This window comes from Cyphomyrmex costatus, unplaced genomic scaffold (genome assembly GCF_001594065.2).
Source record: "Cyphomyrmex costatus isolate MS0001 unplaced genomic scaffold, Ccosl1.0 scaffold20, whole genome shotgun sequence".
Classification (NCBI taxonomy): Eukaryota; Metazoa; Arthropoda; class Insecta; order Hymenoptera; family Formicidae; genus Cyphomyrmex; species Cyphomyrmex costatus.
Genome location: NW_017276039.1, coordinates 857,039 through 878,254, shown reverse-complemented (window position 1 = coordinate 878,254; position 21,216 = coordinate 857,039). Strand labels below are relative to the sequence as shown.

General features: G+C 37.8%; 1 protein-coding gene across 7 annotated transcripts in view; it reads left to right on the top strand.

Annotated features, from left to right (window-relative positions):
* PMCA (plasma membrane calcium-transporting ATPase 3) overlaps window positions 1-21,216 on the top strand; it is a 49,601-nt gene that overhangs the window by 20,993 nt on the left and 7,392 nt on the right. For 2 of the 7 annotated variants that reach the window (XM_018539025.1, XM_018539024.1), the window contains one exon: window positions 5,973-7,121. In XM_018539025.1, coding sequence (XP_018394527.1) covers window positions 5,973-6,509 — 537 coding nt within the window. In that variant the 3' untranslated portion in view covers window positions 6,510-7,121. Of the gene's footprint in view, window positions 1-21; window positions 283-5,972; window positions 7,122-17,155; window positions 18,057-21,216 lie in introns of those variants that run through there. The other 5 variants (XM_018539031.1, XM_018539030.1, XR_001940681.1 and 2 more) reach the window with 4 other exon arrangements.

The window sequence follows — 21,216 nt, the reverse complement described above, 5'->3', positions numbered from 1 at the left end:
TTATAATTTGTGGTTTGTTAGCCAGCGGAACCCATTCGAGAGACTGAGGTATAACGGGGCGGCAGTTTTGCCCGCCGCCACACTTATCCTGTCGGAGTACAAACAAGTACGTAGCTCATGTAGATGATCGCCTGCCGTACATATAATACGTTGTTATAATCATCAAAAACCCGCCAGTACGCGTGTACGCATATATATTTTACCTTACTACATATAATATCGTTATACACGACGGATCGTCGACGTGCGTAACACACGATGTGCGTGCACGATGGAAACGTCTCGCCGTCTTGATCTCTCCTTCCCTCTGTTCAGAAATTTTTCGCATTTAATTTCGGGCGCGAATCACCCGCGCCGAATGCAAACGGGAACGAGCCTCCACGAGCACCGTTTATTTTAAGTCGTAATCACATTATAGATGTGCAATTTATTAGAATAAAGCAAACGTAATAATCAGTTACTAATTAAAATCGTAAAATCGCTAGTGATTACGGCTTTCGGCCCATTTCTATCAATATAGATTAAATTTTATCTCAATTTAATTTACTTTTTATTTTTTTCTAATTTTGATAACTAAAAGAAAATAAAAAGTAAATTAAATCAACAGTAATCTTTCGTCTGCAATATGAATCTTTTTTTGGCACAAGTGAAATTTCATTTTCAAATTTCTTCGAAATAAAGGAGACAATATGTTCATTTTTCTTTTCCTAAAATTATCGAAAAAATTATTTGGTTATGTAGTAGAAAAGTAAACCTTTTCTATATTTCTTGAAAGCTTAGAACGATAAAAAAAATATAGATTGCAGATGAAGATATTGACCCTCCGGAGGATTAATCTGTTCTCTAAAACTTTCAGAGTGAATCTCATTCTGAAAACTCTGAGACCGGCATTCATAGTCGATTCTTATAGTTAAGACTGTCTTAAGATGTCATGAATCAATCACAAAGTCGCATTTTAAGATATTGCTTAAGACGATCTTGAAATAAGAGAACAGACTCTGTATGTACTGGCAAAAAAAATTGAAAACTGCACCACTTTTTTCAAGATTGGTTCAATTTTCATTCTTTAAAGTGAGATTCTATTCTAAAGAATTTAGAGAGTATTAGTAGAAATGGACGTAATATTTTAATATTATACTGTATCCAGTATAATATTTCGATCCCGGTGACGTGTCGAGGAACGCATTCCCGGCATGCTGCGCTGGCACTGGGAGATTCAGCCCTCCGAGATTCTTAGACGATTCCCACAGCGATTCCAGATCGCTCTGTGCGGATCGGTCCTGGAAACCGATCGGTAACTAGACCGGAGACTCTTAACTCCGATTGATGTAATAATGATTGATGATGATGATGACGACGACGACGAGGTTCGTCGTGACGACGACATGGACGGCTCTCCCGTCCTTCCGAGAGGCGCGTCGTCGGCGGCGATGTCACGACGGCGACGATTCGAGATGCACGGATTACTATTATATTGAACGAAGTGTTACGTCACACTAATGTGTTTTCTTTGTGTAGCCAGGGGGGTGTGGGTTGTGGTCGGTGGGCCCTCCCCCGTCGGGGACCGCGATATTACCCGGCAGATCCACCGGCCCGCCCGCGCTTTCTTTTTCTCAGTAGCATAGTGTCTGAGTGTGCTGTGTGTTTCTGTATTCCCCTGTCCTTTCCCTCTTCCTCCCCTTGGTCGGTATTCCTTCGTGTGTGTAATTGACGCGATGATTTCGCGGATATATCAAAATTGTTACTCGTACACTTCCTCATCTGATGACCTTACATTTTTATCTTGTTTTTTTGTCTTTTTTTTTAATAGTAGTATCAGTTGGATTATTGGCTTGTTCGTTCATGGATACGACAGATCGTGCTAATTTTCATCAACGCGAGTGATAACACTAAAATGCTTACTCCTTCTCCTCTTCCTCAAACACACCTAGCGATCAAAAATTTTAGCTTTTTCCGCTTCTACCATTGATCGGTTTCTTCTCTCGACGTGGCAGGAACGCCAGGAAACGGCTTGTGCGTCGATTTTGAACTTTTTTCTAGGTCGGTGGTCGATGTCGTAGTAACCCTCGAGAATTGAGGTAACGTTGTCGTAGATCTCAATGGTGTGCTGTGTTATTAAGTAGGAAGAAGGGTTGCAAACTTGAATGAAGTAGCATTGCTGCATCGTGCGCACCAGTCCTTCTATCATGTGGCGGTATCCTTGATCCTAAACTAAATCCATTTCTGTAGACACGAGTTAATATACAACCGGAAAACAATCTCGTATTATGTAAGGTACAGTCAAGCCATTAGCGAAATTAGTTGTAGTCTCTTCGATAATCTACATATTTTATTTATTATTATTACTCGATATTTTACGTACAATTTTTATTTACGTCACGCATAAAATTTTTTCGAAAGATGACTGATAAACTTCAAAAAATCAGAATTACTTTTCAACACTTCTATTATATTATTACATAAATATTACAAGATATTTTAAAACTTGACTCTGCTCTTCTTTATTTCGAAGCATTTGAGAGTGAAATTTCACTTGTGCAAAAAAAAACTCAGATGGCGGATTAAATAACAAATGAAATGGAACCTAGCATTAACTCTTTTTTAAATTTTGGCATTAGCTCTGGTGGATTAACACGCGCATTTTTCAAGGATATTCAGGCTGTCTAATTTGATTCTCATTTAATTAGTTTCTCTCGAGTCAGTAAAGAGGACAATCGTCGAACCGATTTGAATCTCCCGTCATCTTCCTTCTTTTTTGTTAGTGTGTGAGTGTGTGTGTGTGCACGATTGGCCAATTTATATGCATCGACTTTATTTTCTGTTTGCCCGAGGTCTAACACCACCGTTGTTTCGTATCGAGTGCCAATTAGAGGGTTTAACACGTTACACTTATGTGATCTGTGTTGTTGTGAACAAAAAAAGAAAAGATAAGCGAATCTCAATCGAGCTCAACATAGCTCGATTGTTGGCATGCATCGCGACTCCGATCGCGAGAAGAGTGATGCTTCTTCGCACTTCGAGCGTCGAAAAGGTCAGAGCCAGATCGAGCAGATTCGAGGCAAAGAGACGCGAGAGAAGGAACATCCCTTCATAATTTAAATCAGTGATAATCTCATTGGGATTATTTACGTACCTTTTCATTCCAGTTTCTTACATTCCACTTCTTCGAAAGTAACTTTTGTCACCTCGAATGTCCTGTCTGATCTGGCGTTGATCGCAATTTTTTTCCTCTCTCACGGACACTCGAATGTCTGAAACACGAACCTCCTACAGAACGACCGGAGAGACTGTTTCAATCCGCTCTGAATCGTCTCTCCGAATCTTTAGCAAGAGAACATGTCTGATCACAGCGTATGTTGAGACTTGCGTAGTTACGTAGAGAAAACGTTAAGTGTTGAAACCGTACACAATGTGTCGAAACTGGCTACCATGCGTGAAGCTACTACTACCGCGAAGATTACTTATAACGTAGGAAAAGCAACTGACCCACCCTGTCTCTCTCTGTCACGAACGTGCATTTATATTTTTAATCTCCGTTAGTGCTCCTTCGCTTTACTAACTGTTACTCGTACTACACCAACATCACCAAAACCACACTATATCTGTCTCTGTCTGAAGCTTCTGTCTTATCCCTATTACATACTCTGTTGACACTCCAAGCCGTAGAGGAGCGGTTACAAGCGTGCGAATGCTTCGGCAAACTCGCTCGCGAACGGTTCAGGACTGTTGCGGACCATTCCTAATTGGGTAACTATTACGAAACTATTTTCGACCCGCGTTGGCATCCCCATTGTCGCGAAGCTCTGCTCGTTTCCCTCTGGCGTCGAAATGAGTCGCGGAGAGATCGCTAATGAGAGGGTGGCTATCGTCGATTTATTTCTTTATTTTTATATTACGATTGTTTGATTTATATCAATTGTTATTCAGATGACAATCCACTGACAGTCAAAAATTTCTGGTTAAAAATAGACGAACCAGAAGATTCTGATCATATCAATCAGAATTCTGGCTATCTCAATTAGAATAGATTCAACCAGAAAATTTTGATTTGTCTATTTTCAACCAAAATTCCAAGTAATGCAACTAGACATTTTTAAATTATATAAAACGAAATGTAACCTGGTATGGATCTGGATAACGCAGAGAAAAAGGTATTAGATTTATGCTAGGTTGCATTTTGTGAATAATTCCAATATTTTGATTATAAGTATAATCAAATATTTTTTCGATGTATTGTTTCCTAAAATGTATGTATCATCGAGTTAATTGGATCAAAGGTAAGAACAGTGATCTTCTAAAAATATAGTGATTTGTATAAAAAACTATTTAATGAATATTCTGTTATTTCGGTTTTTTTTGTGAAATTATCTTCATTGGTTTGATTTTAAATTTGATTGAAGTGTTATTTTTTTTTCTTAAAATCATATATTAGAATTAAATTTAATATTGCTAACAGTAATCGATATTTTTAACCCGGAAATAGTCGCCTGATTTTTTTTACGTAAATGATTACGTGATGTTTTTATACTTTAATTAAAATCGCTATTAACAACGTATGTAGCACAATTATTAACGTATATTATTAATTTTCAATTTTTTTAATATTTGAGAAATTATGAGTATAGATTAATTAAAAATTTTAAACAGGTAAAGCACGTCAAACAGCTTATTATGACACAGTATTTTTAAAAAATAAAAACTTTAATTTGTATGGCGCTTTTTTATTGCAAGCTTTTGAGGAAATTGCATATTTAAAAATATATAATAATTATTAGAAAAAGAAAAAAGTTAAACAATATTTATATAAAACATTTTATAATAATTTTTTTACTTTTAAGATATAAAAATACTCCAGGTAACCACACATTCCCGGATTAAAATCAGACATTAATGAGTAAAAAAGAACAAAAGCTACTAAAATATTTTTAAACAATTGTAAGTAACAATTATACGAAAGATAACACAAATAAGCGAAGACAGTCATATTTAGTCAAACAAATCTTGATGTTTAATAATATTTTTGCATGAAACTTACAATTTCTAGTTCAAGTTTGTTCGAATATATTTTCTTTGCTTATTTGTATTTTTAATCCTTTTGGTCCATCTGCTATGAGCCTGTCCTTGTTAGCTGAACTTCTTACACGATTTATCTTTTTCCATTTTCTTTTCACAATGAAAATAAAAAGGGAAAAGGCGAATTGTGCAAAAAGTTTAGCTAGAAAGAACAAATCTCATATCTTGTTTCGTTCTCATTCGCGATCGCTCCCGGTCAAACCCTAGATCGCAAGGGATAATGACGCTCGTTATTAGCGTTCTTAGCATCCTCGATGTGACGATGGGAGATTCTGTCATCTACAAGGACGTCCGCGTGTTGTCCGCATTCGGTCGTGTTGGTTTCCCGATCACGAACTTCATCACGAAACCCCACAAATCATGCGGTAGGTAGGTAGGTACGCATAAAATTGACGTAGATTGCGCATGTGATGGCGGTAACTGAGTCCGTATAATTCTAGCTTGCACTATTCGGTTGTACAACGAAATCGTGAAGGAATTGAAGTCTCCTTGACATATTCTAACAATATCCCTCTTGTTTAGCTCAGTTTGCCCCCTCGGTGTTTAACTTACGAATTCGGGTGAAATGCAACCAAGTCGACAGGCGAAGGAACTCATGTCACGGACAAAAAGAAAAAGAAGAGATAAACACATTCGCGATTATTCTAAAAAAAATTAAAATAAAAGTAAAAAAAACGCACATTTCTGTATAATCATAAAAACACGACTATAGCTACCAGAACAACGACAAGACCAGAGTACGCCGACACTCAGGGGACACTCAATAAGGTTAAAATGGGGACACACCGTAACACACCTACGCGCGAAAAAAAAGAAAAAAATACGAATATACGGCGTGCTTGTGTGTTGCTGGCTTGCCTCCTCGCTTCCTGATAGAACGTCCTTCCCTGTTTTTGCAGCTTCGAGTAATCAGAGCGTTCAAGTCGACTCTGGAAGATCTGGAGGAGCGTCGCTCTGTCCATAGTTTACACAGCTTACACAGTATGCGCAGTTCACGCAGCCACACCGGGCCCCGACCACTCTCTGACTTCACATACATTGACGAAGACCCGACAAACACCACCACCACCACCACCGCGCAGAACGCCGTCTACAACAAGTCCTCTAATAGGAGTGCCGAGCCGATGATGAGTCAGGATTACGAGACAAACTACAGAGGATCCTCCAGGATGCAACAGACCCTCAACAGCCCCGCCTCGCCGTTGTTGCTGAGCGTGACCGGGCCGGCCAACGCGTACAATCATCATTACACCATCACCAATACCATCACCGACAATAGGTCCCCCTCTAGTAACGTCCCTAATCAACCCCTGAGTCCCAACCACATGGCGCCGATGAGCAGCAATAGAGACAACACTGGGAATTCCCTGCTTCTGAGTTCCAACAACTTGGTCCTACCGGAGCTGACCAAGCTCGTGCACGAGACCAGCATTTAAAGACTTTTCTCTCTTCTCTGTGTATCGTCTCATTCCACATCCTCCTTCCATCGTTCTCCATATTTTTTTGTTCATCGTCTGCGACCTAGAGCTTTATCATTTTAACTTCATTGTCCTTGCCGTTTCTTGCTGTCTCCCTTAATTCGATATCTCTTATTTCATTTCCTTCGCCTGTCATTCTTCTCTCTCTCTCTACTGTGTAGAGGGATTTGTACATATTCTATCTCTGTAATCTCTCGCCCTCATAAGCATCGTAAGATCTCGCTCGATCCTGCGACCTCGTCTCATTCGATCGGTAAAGCGAGGGTATCATCGTCCATGTAAATGATATGGACACACTCTCGTTTCACGCGTTCCCTTCTTCTCTGCTTTCAAAATACGTCATTATTCATCTCTATTTCCACCACCTCTCTTTCCGGGAGCGTACTTACCGAACGATCTTGCTCGTTTCGGTCGCCGAGTTCTCTGTCCCCCTTGATTCTTTCTCTCTTCCGTCGCCCCTCTTTGCCTCTCCGATAACGAATTTTTTACCACTCAATGGGGACGGCGGACCTGATCTGATCTCAAAGGGGTCAAAACGCGCCAATTTGGAGGATAATGCCTACCACACACGAATAAAGCGCTACATTCGCAAATCACGAACTCTCGCTAAAATCGAGAATGCTGTACTTAAAGCGAACGAGACTGCGGTCGGGGAGGAAGAAAGGAAGAAAAGCTTGCCAAAATGGAGAGAGATTCTATTCCGCGAATATCGCGGCGGTTTGCGAATGGCACGTTTTCGTGCATGGGCTGTACACTATATCAGATGATATACAGGGGTCCCGCTTTCTACTGCTTTTTTCCCGTACCCCGACTCTGTGTTCATTGGGTGAAAGTACTATTTTCGCATATTAGGGTAACGTTCCGAAGTTCATTGTTTGTTAAATGATGATACGGGCTGCGACGCGATTGTGTGCTGTAAAAAAAAAAAGAATAAAAACGAAATGTAATTCCGATGTATCACAAAAGTGATACATGGAAATTATTACTCGCCTAACTTGCCAAATACAATACTTCCAAACATTCCCGAACATAGTTTATTAATTAGTTATTCCATGATAATTACATTCTTCATTACATCTTTTAACAGTAGATTTTTGTCTCAAGTATTGTATCTAACATTAGAAATACTAATTTTTTACTTAATAAAAGACCAAACGAATGAACTAATAAAGTGATAAAAACGAAATAGCAAAAAGGATATAAGTATTAAATAGTAAAAAAACTAGTAAAGAAATACTTTTACATAAGAAGTATAATTAATGTAAAAAAAGATGGTCCTATGATCAATAATGTGGTTAGTAGAAACGTTTATAAATGCTACTACAAAATATTAAGTAAACAGGATTCATTTTTCTAAGGGTTTTCTTAAATAAAATTTTTGTATGAATCAGCAATGAATAGCAAGTCGTCGCAGCCCGTGTAAAGTCTGATATTACATATTAAACGACCAAATCGATTATCCCGGAGGAATGACGATTGTATGACGATGTCCATACATGAAAATAGTATTTTATCCGTATACTTGACAAACGTAGACAGCGCTTAAGTGCTTGTCCGCTTATCAACCGACCTCGTACAATCGTTTACTTATTTATCTATCTATTTTTACTACTGACCAATAATTGGTGATAAAGTAACTAAAAGTTAACTCTATTTAACTCTTTATGCAATATATATAGTATATGTTTTACAAAAAAAATCCTGTAGAATAAAAAATGTGTATTTTCTCTTTTATGACAGAAAAACTATTTTTAATTAAACAATAAAGGTCTTATTAAAAATTAGATTATTTACCCCATAGATATATTAAAAAAAATTTTTAATCGAAAAGTATCCGATATCTTAAAACCGATTTGTCTGTAGTATTTCTTCTCAGGAAGTCTTTTCACACTTGTATTCGCCAATTTGACGGTCAGCAGTGATCACCCCCGTCATTCGTTTGCTTGCCTGTTTGAGATTGAATGTGAATGTCTGTTCGTTCGATGACTGTGTGATGTGACCGACGACGATCCAATGGATTATCGAGGATGACAATGATGACGCTACCGATGACAATCTACCTCGACAGAGATAAATTCTCGCGGACTAACACTTCTAACTGCCCTTCGCGAGTGCTACTAACAAAGAAGAGAAACTATCTATCTTCCGCCCCCATCCGGGGAATAAAGAACGCGCGTTTCGGCGCCGCTTCGAGCGATAGTAATCGCTCGTTCGCGATCGACAATCGAAAGGTATTCGAGAAGGTCTACTTACCACGAATCTTCTCGCGTATACGCGACGTCAGGAAACGTATACGCGACTCGAGGCTGAATGTACTTACATCTTCACCATCACGCCTCGATCTCTTCTATCTCCACAACTTCATCACCGTCACTCTCGTGAGCGGGCCTGATTCTACTTGTCGCTGGTCAAGCAGAAAATCAAGAGTAATAATTAGCAAGCTGAAGCCGAAATCGAATGCAAGACACTCGAGAAGTATATTTTTCATAAATTTCGATAAGAAAACGCCCAATTTTAATCGCACAGTTAGTTTTTATAAAATTCGTACTATTTTTCTTAAACTTATAAATTTCAGAAATATTAATTTTATGTACTCTTTAATATATCTTACACACATTTCAGAAATATATTAAATTTTAATATATATAACGTAAATTATCCTTAATTTATAGCTTCTAAGTGTGCCATTAAGAAAATGAATATCTTAAAGAAAAATAACTCACTATTTTTCTAATTTTATCTATTAAGGAAATATGTATTTATCTAAATGTATGATCCAAGTAGGCCGCTTCACAGTACATCCGGCCCCGCCTCGAATCCTCTATTCTCGGCGTATCTCCCTCGCGTTTTGTGAAAACATTCATTCATCCCTTCTGTCTCTTTTTCTTTTTCTCTTGTCTGTGTCTCTTCTTGTCTGTCTCGAAGAACCGAATTCCGTCGGCGATTCTGGCGGATAGGGCTCAATCTCTTTCTTTCTATCCTTTTCTCTTTCTCTTTCTCTCTCGACTACTCGAGACGAATCGCGGGGGCTCAGAGCGTTGGGAATCGTCGTCCGACAGAGAATCCCGTCCCCACTTTCTCGTTCGAGTGAAAAAGAAGAAATAAGAGAAATAAGTAAGAGAAAAAAAGTTATTTAGCTAAACGTATGATGAAAAAAATAATGTAACCGCGAACTATAATATATACATAGGACGGTTCGTTACCAATATTCTTCTTTGCTGAGCGACAGCGTCGAGTGTGATCGAGCGGCGAATGAATATATACGCGACGACGGATGTCGTATACGTAACGACGATGTCGTTACAGACGGAGAGACGGAGGAGCATTCTCGCTCTTGATATTGTAATGTAAGTTAATTTAATTTTACTCAACTCGTCGCGCGCGCTTTTCTTTTTATTTATAAATCTTGTAACTTAAAGTCGAGGGAGTTCCTGTGCCGGGGAAGGGGCTACAAGCGCGCCTTCCCTAATGAACGCGTCGACCGAAATTTGTCGATCGGCATTCCAGGGAATCGCTACCGTCGTGAGTTTTCGTAGCCCCGGGATGATGTTCAAGCAGAGCACACAAATCACCGTGGGTACTTTCCAATTATAAAATCACTAGACACTTTCAAGTACACATTCACGGAAAAATAGATTTGTTGGAACTACTATAAAATTTACTGATTTAACAAATCTACAGCTGTAATACATGGACTGCTAGGTTTTTATTTCAACGTTAAAATAACAGAACTATACAGTTGAATAAAATTAGAATAATTCTTGTTGTGTAATAGCACAGCAAATTGGATAATATAATATGCTTTACTGAACCACTTAATCTATTTTTTCCGTGTTGTGTTCCAATTGCCGTAATCGTCAAAATAACACTATATCCGTATTCAGTCCGAGGACTACTAGTCGACTGTGCAAGTTTATGTTTTTAGTATAGACAATGTTATTATTATAATTGCGACTATAAATAAGGTTGAGTGGTCGGCTTTTTTCCATTCAATACACATGCGGATAAAGTTATATTTATAAAATTATTTATTAATCTACTCTATCCAAAACCGTGCACAGCGAGTACATTCTGTTCCAATTGAGTCACTACGCTTTGTATATTCCTGTATACGTTTACATTAAGATGTGGTAAGCAATTCGAAAGCACCCCATGATATTAATATAACGTCAAAATGGCTTGAAAATGATTACTGTCATTTTGACGTTATCACGACTTGCTCTGCTTGAATGAAAATCGACGCACAATCTCGATAGGCTTAAATTCCGACGCTATTTTATTATTTTGTTCTTTTAATCGTTAGAACGCGATGCGAGATGTATTTTTCCTTTCCATAGCAGTGTCGGAAAAGTTGATCCGACGGAATTTATGTCGGTTTCGATTCCCGCTGGTTATCCACGTTCCGTTTTCCCGCGAAGAGGGAATATCCCTCGTCCCAAATGAAGGAATGTACTTAAATTGTCGGATCTCGTTGTCTACGTTGCTTTATTTATCCCACTATCATTCCCTTCTTCGACTTTATTCGTTTCTGTGTCTTCCTCGAAACGTCGAGGCCACTCAAAGGTCGGAAAAAAATTTACTTTACAAGTGTAATTTATTCTATGGTAAGATAAATTGACAGTAGGATAATTGTAGCTACGCAGGATTTTCCAGCGACAAAAGTAATATCTATATATATATAGAAATTTAATATTTATAAAAAATTTTAACTAATTTATTTTAATATTTATTATTGATTTTAACGTTGGAAATTATTACTTCGCGGTGTCGCGATTATTCCATTGTCACGATTATTCCTATCTTCCTCTCCCCATCCTTTTTTTCTAGCCTCTCGTTCGAGGATTGATAAGATATGCGAGATTCGATCGCCGAAAGACGGAACGTGGTCGCCGAGGATCCTTCTCCCTCCCCCTCTTAATTTTTTGTAACCAGTCACTTAAATCGAGAACGTTTTTTTTTCGACTAATCGTCGTTGATTTTAAATGTGTCTGCTACTGCCAGCGCGTTAACCCACGACAAGAAAGATAAAATAAAGATGCAAAAGATTCAAACACAATACAGAACTAGAAGGAGCTGTGAAAAAAGAAACTTAGTCATTAGGTCTTCTCCTGGTTGCGACGTTTTCGATTGCTCCTGTATAATGCGATGTAAGGACCCCCGCTGAGCAGACATGAATATCGAGGAATCTGATCGGACTGATATGACAATCTTCATCCGCGCAATGAAACTGAAAGTTTAAGAGCTACGCACCGTATAGTACAATTAACATAAGCTTACAAAGACATTACTCGATTGATTGATCAGAAGCGAAATAGTATTTTGAAGTAATTCGGAAAGAATTCAATGATCTATCTTTAATCAGTAATACAGTCGAGATTCAAATACAATATTTGGTAATAAAATAACTGCATAATCTTGAGGAAAAAGATAAAATTATCCCTCTAATGTAATAGGATACACTTGAGCGGAAAGAATGGTTTTGCTAAAATCTAAAAATTTAGCTAGATATAAATCTGAAAATAATTTTGGATCATTAAAATAAACATGTAGAAGCTTAAGGATTACTAACAATGTTGCAAAAAGTTTTAACACTTTAATAACCAATTTGAACGTCTCATTTATTTTGATAATAAAATCTAAATAAAATTATTTTCAGATCTTCATATTTCTAAAAATAAAACTATTTTTTTCAGATTTATATCTAAATTTTTAGATATACTTCAGCAAAATCATTCATTCCGTTTAGATTCGTACGATGCGACTTCATTTGAGTTGTTAAAATTTGAGAAGGATTGGAAGGATGTTGTGCTTTTAGTACAGTTTCAGAAATAACTTATCGGACGCATTGGCGGGTGGTCCTTACGACGTGGGTGCATATCGAATCTTGGTGCATGCCACTCCACAATTACGTCAATAGCATCGAGTTAGAATTCCGTTCGCTCTTATAGTCACGTAAGGTCCTTATTACGTTTCTCGTTCAACAGCTTGTCGCGCGTGTGATAATCAGCTGCCCGAGGAAGTTGTAGGAACTCTGGCAAGGACTTGATAAACCCACCGCCGTAACTATTTTAATTCTACACGATTTATCCAACGAATTTTGTAACTTCCTATTATCTAGAAATTGCAAGATTTTTTTAAGCTTTATTTTTTTTTCTTATCCAAATTACCTGTTTTATGATCCTTTCTAAAATACAATTTACTATGGACATCTAATTTGAGTTAAAAATAATTCTACATGATTTATTCAACGGATTTTGAAACTTTTTATTATCTAGAAACATTTCAAGATTTTTTGAAGCTTTAATTTCCATTTTCTTTATTTTTTATGATTATTCTGTTTAAAGTACAATTTATTTTAAATACCTAATTAAATTAAAAACAACAATAGAATGAAAAAATTGATGACTTTTTTAAATGGAAGTACAAAAATGACGCATGTCCGACAAAAGATTCACTCACGGTAAACGTAACGTGGGCCTTACGAGCTTAAAACGCACCGCAAAGCGACGCGATCTGTGTGTTCGCCGGTTCAACTTCCGGCGAGATCCTGCGACCCCCCGACATAATGGCTACGTTCAGCAGCCTTGCAACTGTTGTAACAATCTTTAATATATGTGATTGGTCTTTTCCTTAGTTTGTTACTAGATCTAACTTATACAGCACACACCTCCAAGAGATGTTCCCACGGACGTCTAAAGAACATCCTGCGTCCTAAGATTGTTTCCAGAACGTCTCTCGGATAAAGTGTACTGTATAGGAGAAATATATAAACCAATCATACTAAAGAATCTCACAGTTGCGAAGCTGCTTTTTCTGTTTGAACGCAGCCATTGTCGGCTTCCCTTCGGCCGGTGCGATAACGAAGAATCTCATTCACAATTGGCGTCGCTTCGCGTGCGAATCCGTACGTGTCAAGGCTCACGATAAGACACGCACGCGTCTTGTAAAACTTGTAGTAGGTCCGCACTGTAGGCTATGGGTCCGTATCAAATATCGCGAGCAAACGAGAGAAGACATTCTGGTTTTTAATATCGACGCATAATATTATATATATATATAATATATTATAAATATGTATAGTTAAATATCAATTTAACGATATGCATAGGGAATATATATATTATTATTACTATTATTAATTATTATTATTATTGTTATATAAAATAAAGTTTAAGACAACGTTAATCAAATAACAAGTCCGATAGAAGGAGACCAGCGGAGAGGGTGGTATCTGCGGATTTCTCTTGTATACCTGTATTCGCTTTCTTCCTCATTCTCCCCTTCCCTTCCCAAGTCTTTCCCTTTTCTTGTATTATTATCGTTTACCACCCCCTCCGCTTCTAAAAGCATGCGAAATACATCGAGCTGCATCTTCGATGAATCGTATGAATCGCTTTTAGTCTCTCCTGCGCGACGCCGTTGAAAAAAAAAACGTGATAAATAAAAAAGAGTAAGAAGGAAGAAAAGATATACGAGCACGGTGATTCTGAAATGCGAACCGGTAGGAAAATGGAAGAGAAGGGAAAGAGAATAAAACGTGTGTATGCGAGATAGGGAACCGTAGGCCACTGGTCCCACGAAGTCCTTTTCTCTCTCGACTCATAATTACTTATTCACGAAAAACAAGAAAGCTGCACAATGATCGATGATGGTCAATAAAACGATACTAAATCTTTTCCACGCTTGGCTTGTTGCTGAATCAATCTTTCTCTCTCTCTCTCTTTCTCTCTGTCTCACTCTGTTTCTGTCTCTTTTCTGACTCTCATGACCAAAACTGATTTATCGAATCGTTCCCCATCTTTCTCCTCTTTCCTTTGTTACGATTTAACCCTTTCATTCGATTGTCGAAACATCTTCGTTTTGACAATTCGTTCGCAGCATCTCCGGACAACGCATGCTCTTTTTCGATCGACCGCTTTCGATGTTTAGGTCAGTTGGAAAATGTAGCAATCTAAAAAGTACTACGTATTGATTTAGACCGTGAGGAGAATTTTCGATATAGTTTCAAATCGTCTTCAGAATGGGATGTTCGATTAATTTGCGCTACGTGTATCGCTGCACGGATATAGATCTCTTCGTGCGAGATCATGGAGATCAACCGCGATCTATGTACTTATTATTGGATCCGCCTTAGTGACGTACGTGAAATAGACACAACAGACAGTCGCAGTCGAGTGCGATCCACGTCGAGCCTTCGATCGATATTGACCAACGGCGATCTCTGTTACTCTTTACATCTCCAACAATATCTCTGCTAATTCTCTCTTTCTCTTTCAATCAATCTATACACCACACTATAACTATTATATGCGCACATTGATCTTCTTGATGATGCCTCTCATTGACGTATCTAATGCACAACGACGGGTAACGATGGGGATGGTTATTTTCCTTTTTTATTCCTCATTATCATTATGTGACTTCCTATTTCTTCGTTGCTTTCTATTGTAGTCTAAGACGCTCGTCGAAATGCAATGTCTTCGGAATTGAACTGTCCATTTCTTATTTTCTGAGTTTTATACAAAATAGAATAAACTGGAATTTGACCCAGAAAATTAATAATTATTAATTTTCTGGGTCAAATTCCAGTTTATTCTATTTAATTATAATTGAATAGTTACTTTTTATGATATGTGAATAATTTCGATCTTTAATTTGGAACAAAATTTGAATGCTTTATAAGTAATTCAATATATTACAATAATATGAATTAATAGATTGCGAGAATATCGGATCTAAATGGTTTCAGTTTTGCGCATTGCATTTTAACAGTCGTCAATCGTTGCGGATCCTGTCGCCTGATTTCGATGGAATACTCTATGGAATACTCTAAATTGTCGATCTTCTACTCTGAACGATCACGCAACAATTAACTTTGTGCACATTTTTTCTTCGTAATTCCATCTGTTCACGGACTTATACCGACTCTCTGTATATCTCTCTACGCTTGTCTATCTATACATTGATTCACTTTGGCACGGCACTCTCGCTCATACTTTGTCCCTTATCACCGAGGCCAAATTGCACCGACAAAACTTTAAAAATTAATCCCGAGTTGACGATTTTCTCTCTATATTTCCGTCCAAATTATAGATTCTATCCGTAGCGTAGTTTAGAAAAAAGAGGTGAATGAGAGATGGTGATTGGATCGATCAAGGATTTACACGCCAATATTCTGACATTTGTCTCTCATCTTATTTGTCGTAATTATTTGAAGAATAATTGTCGCGTGCAATGAACGGCACGCAAAATATGAAATATGTGATTCTTTTTTAAATAGATAACAAATTGTCTATAAAAATTTGCTGTTTTATTATTTTTAAGAACTTATTAATTAAGAAGATGAGCTAATAGCCATTTGAGAAAGTTAATTCGCTATTAATTGTTAAACGATACCAACAATATTATTAGCGAAGTACAGAATATCGCAATGGCATTTTTAAGCGATGATATTGATGCCATCGGCTCCAATTCAGCTTCCGGTCGAACGGATTCGACGCGCGGTTTAATGTTGGAAGGAAGAAAGAAGGTCGTTCAGTATAATTAATACTTACGATACTCAACGCAATGCAATTTACGTCATGTAAAAATTGCGAATCGTGAATTTTACCGGAAGTCCTTCAAAAATATCGGGGATGTCTCACTGACGACGCGTTTCCGAGCGAGGAGAGTCCTAACACCGGTGAGAGGACGCGACACCACAATCAATCAAATTCGACTACTCTCACAGCCACACTGATTACTTACGCAAACATCAGCATTTCAATGAGACAAACCGTCGAGAATGTGTCACCCTTAACCCTCAAGCTCGCGTTCCGCGTGAGAAACGAACGGTGCGAGGACTTTGCGTTGATCCTTAAATGGTACGATGGAAAATATTGGTACGGAAAAATTGAGCAAAATAAACCGTGAAAATATATAGAATGTAAGATTTGACATTTCTGTGATAAAGAAGAGAGGGAATAAACTTTTAGTTTCGTATATATTATATATCTATGAGATATAATATTTATTTTAATTTCAACTGTAAACTTAGCTTGCAGCATAACATTTGTTACGACAAACTATGTAAAAGAATATAATTCAATATTATACTTGATTCTGGAGAAAAATAAAAATGGTTAACATAAAATCTATTCCATCGTATCAATTGAGATTAATACTTCAGCAATATTAAAAACAATTTATACATATTAAATAGAAAATTATGAAAATCCACGAAAGATTTTTGAAGTTTCTATTTGATAATAGATTGATATATCCTGCAAAAAGGTTTTTAATACGCGTGCAATATTAGCGTAAGAATTAATCATTTATGAGAAAGACAGAGAGAGAGAGAGAGAGAGAGTCAAGATTTGAATAATTTTATTGTATATATCCTAATTTTTTGAGAAAAGAATTGATTCTTACGCGATACAATATTGCTGACAATTAATCGATCGATTCAACGCGAGTTATCGAACTAAACGCGCGTCCACGTCGCAAAGAATGAAGCGATCGAAGCGAGAAGCGAATGTGTGTCGCTTGAGGGTTGAAGAAGTGGTTACGCGCGATCCGATCGTTCCACCCTGTTGTAACCATTATGTTATCCTTTACTCTTGAAGGTGATAGGTGGCGAGTTGCAGGAACGTTTGATACCGGTACCCTACAGCAAGAGTTCGACAGACCAAGCTGTAAGCGCTCCTCTCTCTTGCTCTATCTTTTCTTTCTCTTTCTCACTATCTCTTTCTTTCTCTCTTTTCTTTCTTTCTGTCTCGATCTCTTTCCTTTTCGCTCTCTGTGTCACTCGCCCGTTTGCTCGCTCGCAGCTGTCTTTCGACCCTTTCGCTTTTACACGCTTCTTATTCTATCGATCGTCTCTCTCCCTCCTCTCCTCTTCGCCAATTTGTCTTATCCTCTCTTCTTCTCCTTTCTCTTGTATAAAATAATACATCCCGAGAGCGGGGTATGTCGATAATTTCTAAGGTCCACTTTGCAATCTGAAAGTGAATCTTAGCAATTGCAAATTTACCCCGTTCCAAAATTCCAAAACTTTCTCTCGCTCCACACTCCAGATCTCTTCTTCTTCTCTCTTCTTTCCCTCTGTCGTGATCTTTCTGTTTATCTATCTACGTATACTTCCCGCTTTCTACTTTATACTGTTCTACAATAGGATAATATTACGGCTTGTACTACTGGACCGGGCAGCCTTTCCTGCCCTCGACGCCAGTACGAAGGAAAGGTACATGTTTGTGTTAATCCTTGACGTCTCAAGCTTGTTCGATATTTATAAAGCGCGGCAAGGATTAGCGATTTCCGAGCCTATATACTCTGCGCCATTGTTGCTTGTAGGGGCTTTCGTTGGCATATGGCATTCATTTCTTTTCTGGCATTTATTTCTCACATATAGAGAGCCATATACACATATATATACTACCGCCGAAAAGACGTCGCGTCAATTGCGAGATTCCTCGCGCGAGGAATCTCACAAGGAAAAGATTTCCGACAAGGAAACTAACTGAACGAAGGCGATCTTGATGAGCGAGAATAGCGTACGATTTTTTTTTTTTTTCATCACGCTAAGACGTTAGAGTGCTTTTCGCCAAATCAAGTCAGCCCTCTGGTGGTACAAGACCGTCGCTTCCTACGCTGTTGTTCTAACTTCCCCTGTCATTCACTTCCACAGCACTCGATGTCCTGTGTTATTGTGACTTTACATCGTGTACTCGTCGTGTGTCTGTATCTCATTTCCATCCTTCCGCTTTCTTCCTTCCTTCCTCCCCATCCTCAGATCAGGGATCGAAATTGTTGTTTTAACGATATCGATTCTCGTTGTTGTGAATAATATTTACTTCCGTTCCCAACAAACACTAACATAACTGTTTATATAATTTTGTACTCAACAATGTAATTGTTACGTACATGTGTTATATTACAGTTATATTGTTGAGTGGAAAATTAAAACTGTATTATTGTTTGTTGTGGTGTTTGCTGAGTTCTCAAACAGAGCATACGAGTAATTACAATGGCGTCAAAATGACATCAAAATAGCTCAAAAATGGTTATTAATTCTAATTAGTATTCACGAATTCAGTGGTCGGATATTATTTTAATTACGTTGTGGAAAATTGTTTATAACAAGTGTTTACCACTGTATAATTTTAAGTTACATAATCTCTCTTTGGAGTTTGACCTTTAAAATGAAAAAAATCATTCAGTTGTGTCAATCTTAAAGCTTTTACCTTTTTTTTTACTATAATCATTTCGGATTGTCAGACATGAAAAGCGAGAAAAATATATCAAAAGGATTCTTGCAAACTATATTAAAACGTATTTTGGAATAAAACAACATTTGCAATCGATAGAATTGTAAAATATATCGAAACTCCCTTTCTGTTTCGATAATCAAATAAATAACCATATATTTGAAATTGAATTTTGCCTCAACCAGAAAACGAAACAAGCTGTATGACAGCTGAGATAAATATGATTTTATTCTATTTCGAAATAAAAGATAATAGTTTCGGTATTTTACAAGTGTACTTTATCAAATGCAAATATTGTTTTATTGAAAAATAATTGTTTTAATATATTTTGCAATAATTTTCATTACGTTCTCTTCTGACACGTCGTCAAGCTGAAAATCCGTAGTGAGTGATCAGAAGCCTTAAGAAATGCTACATTGATTTTAAAGTACACTAGACTCGCGAATACCAATTAAGGAAACTTTTATTATTTTGACGTTACCGAGACCTGCTTGTGGTTCTGCTTGGATTGCAAGAGATCGAGAATTGATCGGTTTTGATACCCCTGAAATTACGAGTCCGCCTGCATCTTGCGCAATTACCCCACGACCCTTTCTCCTTCTCGCTTTATCACATCCAGTCCTAAAAGAAAAGGAATCGCCGCGTCGAGTGAAAGCCGACGAGAGGCGCTCGCGGACCCTGCTAGAACGGCCGAGTTGATTTTAGTTGTATTACAGTTGCATTTTTAGGATGACTTGCGTTAGGATGACTTTGCGCGCCGATCACGCCGAGTACGAATCATACACCGAAATACGATCACACCGTTTACCGTTTGCATGAGAGAGACGCGAATTTGCGAGAGCAATGCGTTAACCTTAATTAGGCGCGAATCTGTGGCGTTTGTATAAATCGAAGATAATGCGTGTAACGTTTGCTTTTATATACCCTGACTGTTGTTGCTTAACCGTGTCGCTGCAAATTAAGTGTGTAGCTGTGTACAGATACGCCAGCAAATAGTGTTGCATTGTGGCCGCGTGCTACGATCTCGCATTTGTGATCGCGGTAGTGCCTAAGTCTGAGTAAACCTTGCACGTTGCTTTCGTTGTGCATCTTGCGTTTTGAGCGACGATCTCAAATTCGTCGCATAGAGCAAAGCGCTTTGTTCCTTGTCTGATACTAACTCCCTGTCATGATCGATCCTTATCGAACATAAGACTTTGAGCGAAGCGAATTTAAACACTCTAATCGAGCGCAGCTGTCTTTGCTTGCTTAGTTATGTAGTTTACACATTGCATCACGCGTTATTTCTCGCAATGTGTATCCTAACAAAAATATGTATTTGCAATCTGAAATTAAGACTGGCCTTATTCCGCCGAATCCATATTTCGACGCTACAGAGACGGCAAAAGATATTATTTACAAATCGCAGAACGGTATCGAAAGATGGACTCGCCGAAGCGTGTCAGTCTCAATTTCCGGTTTTGACTTAATCTTCTCTTTCAACTTAATCTAGAAAATATCTTCATTGAATTCTACATCGCCATATAACGTAATCGAACTGTGACATGATTTGAGAAAACTTGTGTCACTAAAGGACCGCACTGACAAAGTCGAGACCCAGACAGAATACAAAATCATAATGAGATCAAGTAGAAGTTATTCTAGGAAAATATCTTTATCTTGTTATGATTTTACGATGTACCTGGGAAAACCTGCGTCCACTGTCAAAGTTAAAATAAACGATAATTAATTAATTATCAAATGGTTAATATGACTGAATTATAGTGGCGAGTAGATTTCATAATTATAAGGTTCTCCAGTGACGAGAAACCGAAAATCCTACGTATTTCTTTCTTTTCTTCTTCATTGAAGTGTCTTCTTTCCACATTCTCTCATTATTTTTCCTCTTACTATATTGATCTCCTCTATTCCAAAAGTCCTTCAGACACTCGACGAAGATTGATAGAACGTACACATTTATCATTATGCTGCCGATCAATTGGTCAGTCGACTTTTCAGTAGCGCTGCACATAATTATACGACTTAAATCTCTCGAGACAGGAGAGATTACAAAGGAAAGCGTACAAGACAAAAATCTTTCCGATGACGAAAAAAATCACCTGGTTTGCTTATTCCTTATCTGTGTTATCGCAGCAAGTGAAAATGTCATGTATGTTCAACGAGCGGAATTTATAAACGACTTTCACAAGTTGGAGCAATTGATATTCGCGAGTCATTGAGTCGACAGTGCGACATAGTTTTCCGGATATACGAGTCAACCTGAGAAGAATTGAATTTTAAAACGGAAGATACGTCAGTTAAATTTCATCCTGTCCGGAAAACGTCACTTTCTCTTCTCCACATTTCCGTCTCTTCTTTCTCTGTCCCTTTTTCTCGCTCTCAACTCTTCCATTTCTTTCTTTCTCTATCTCTCTCTCTCT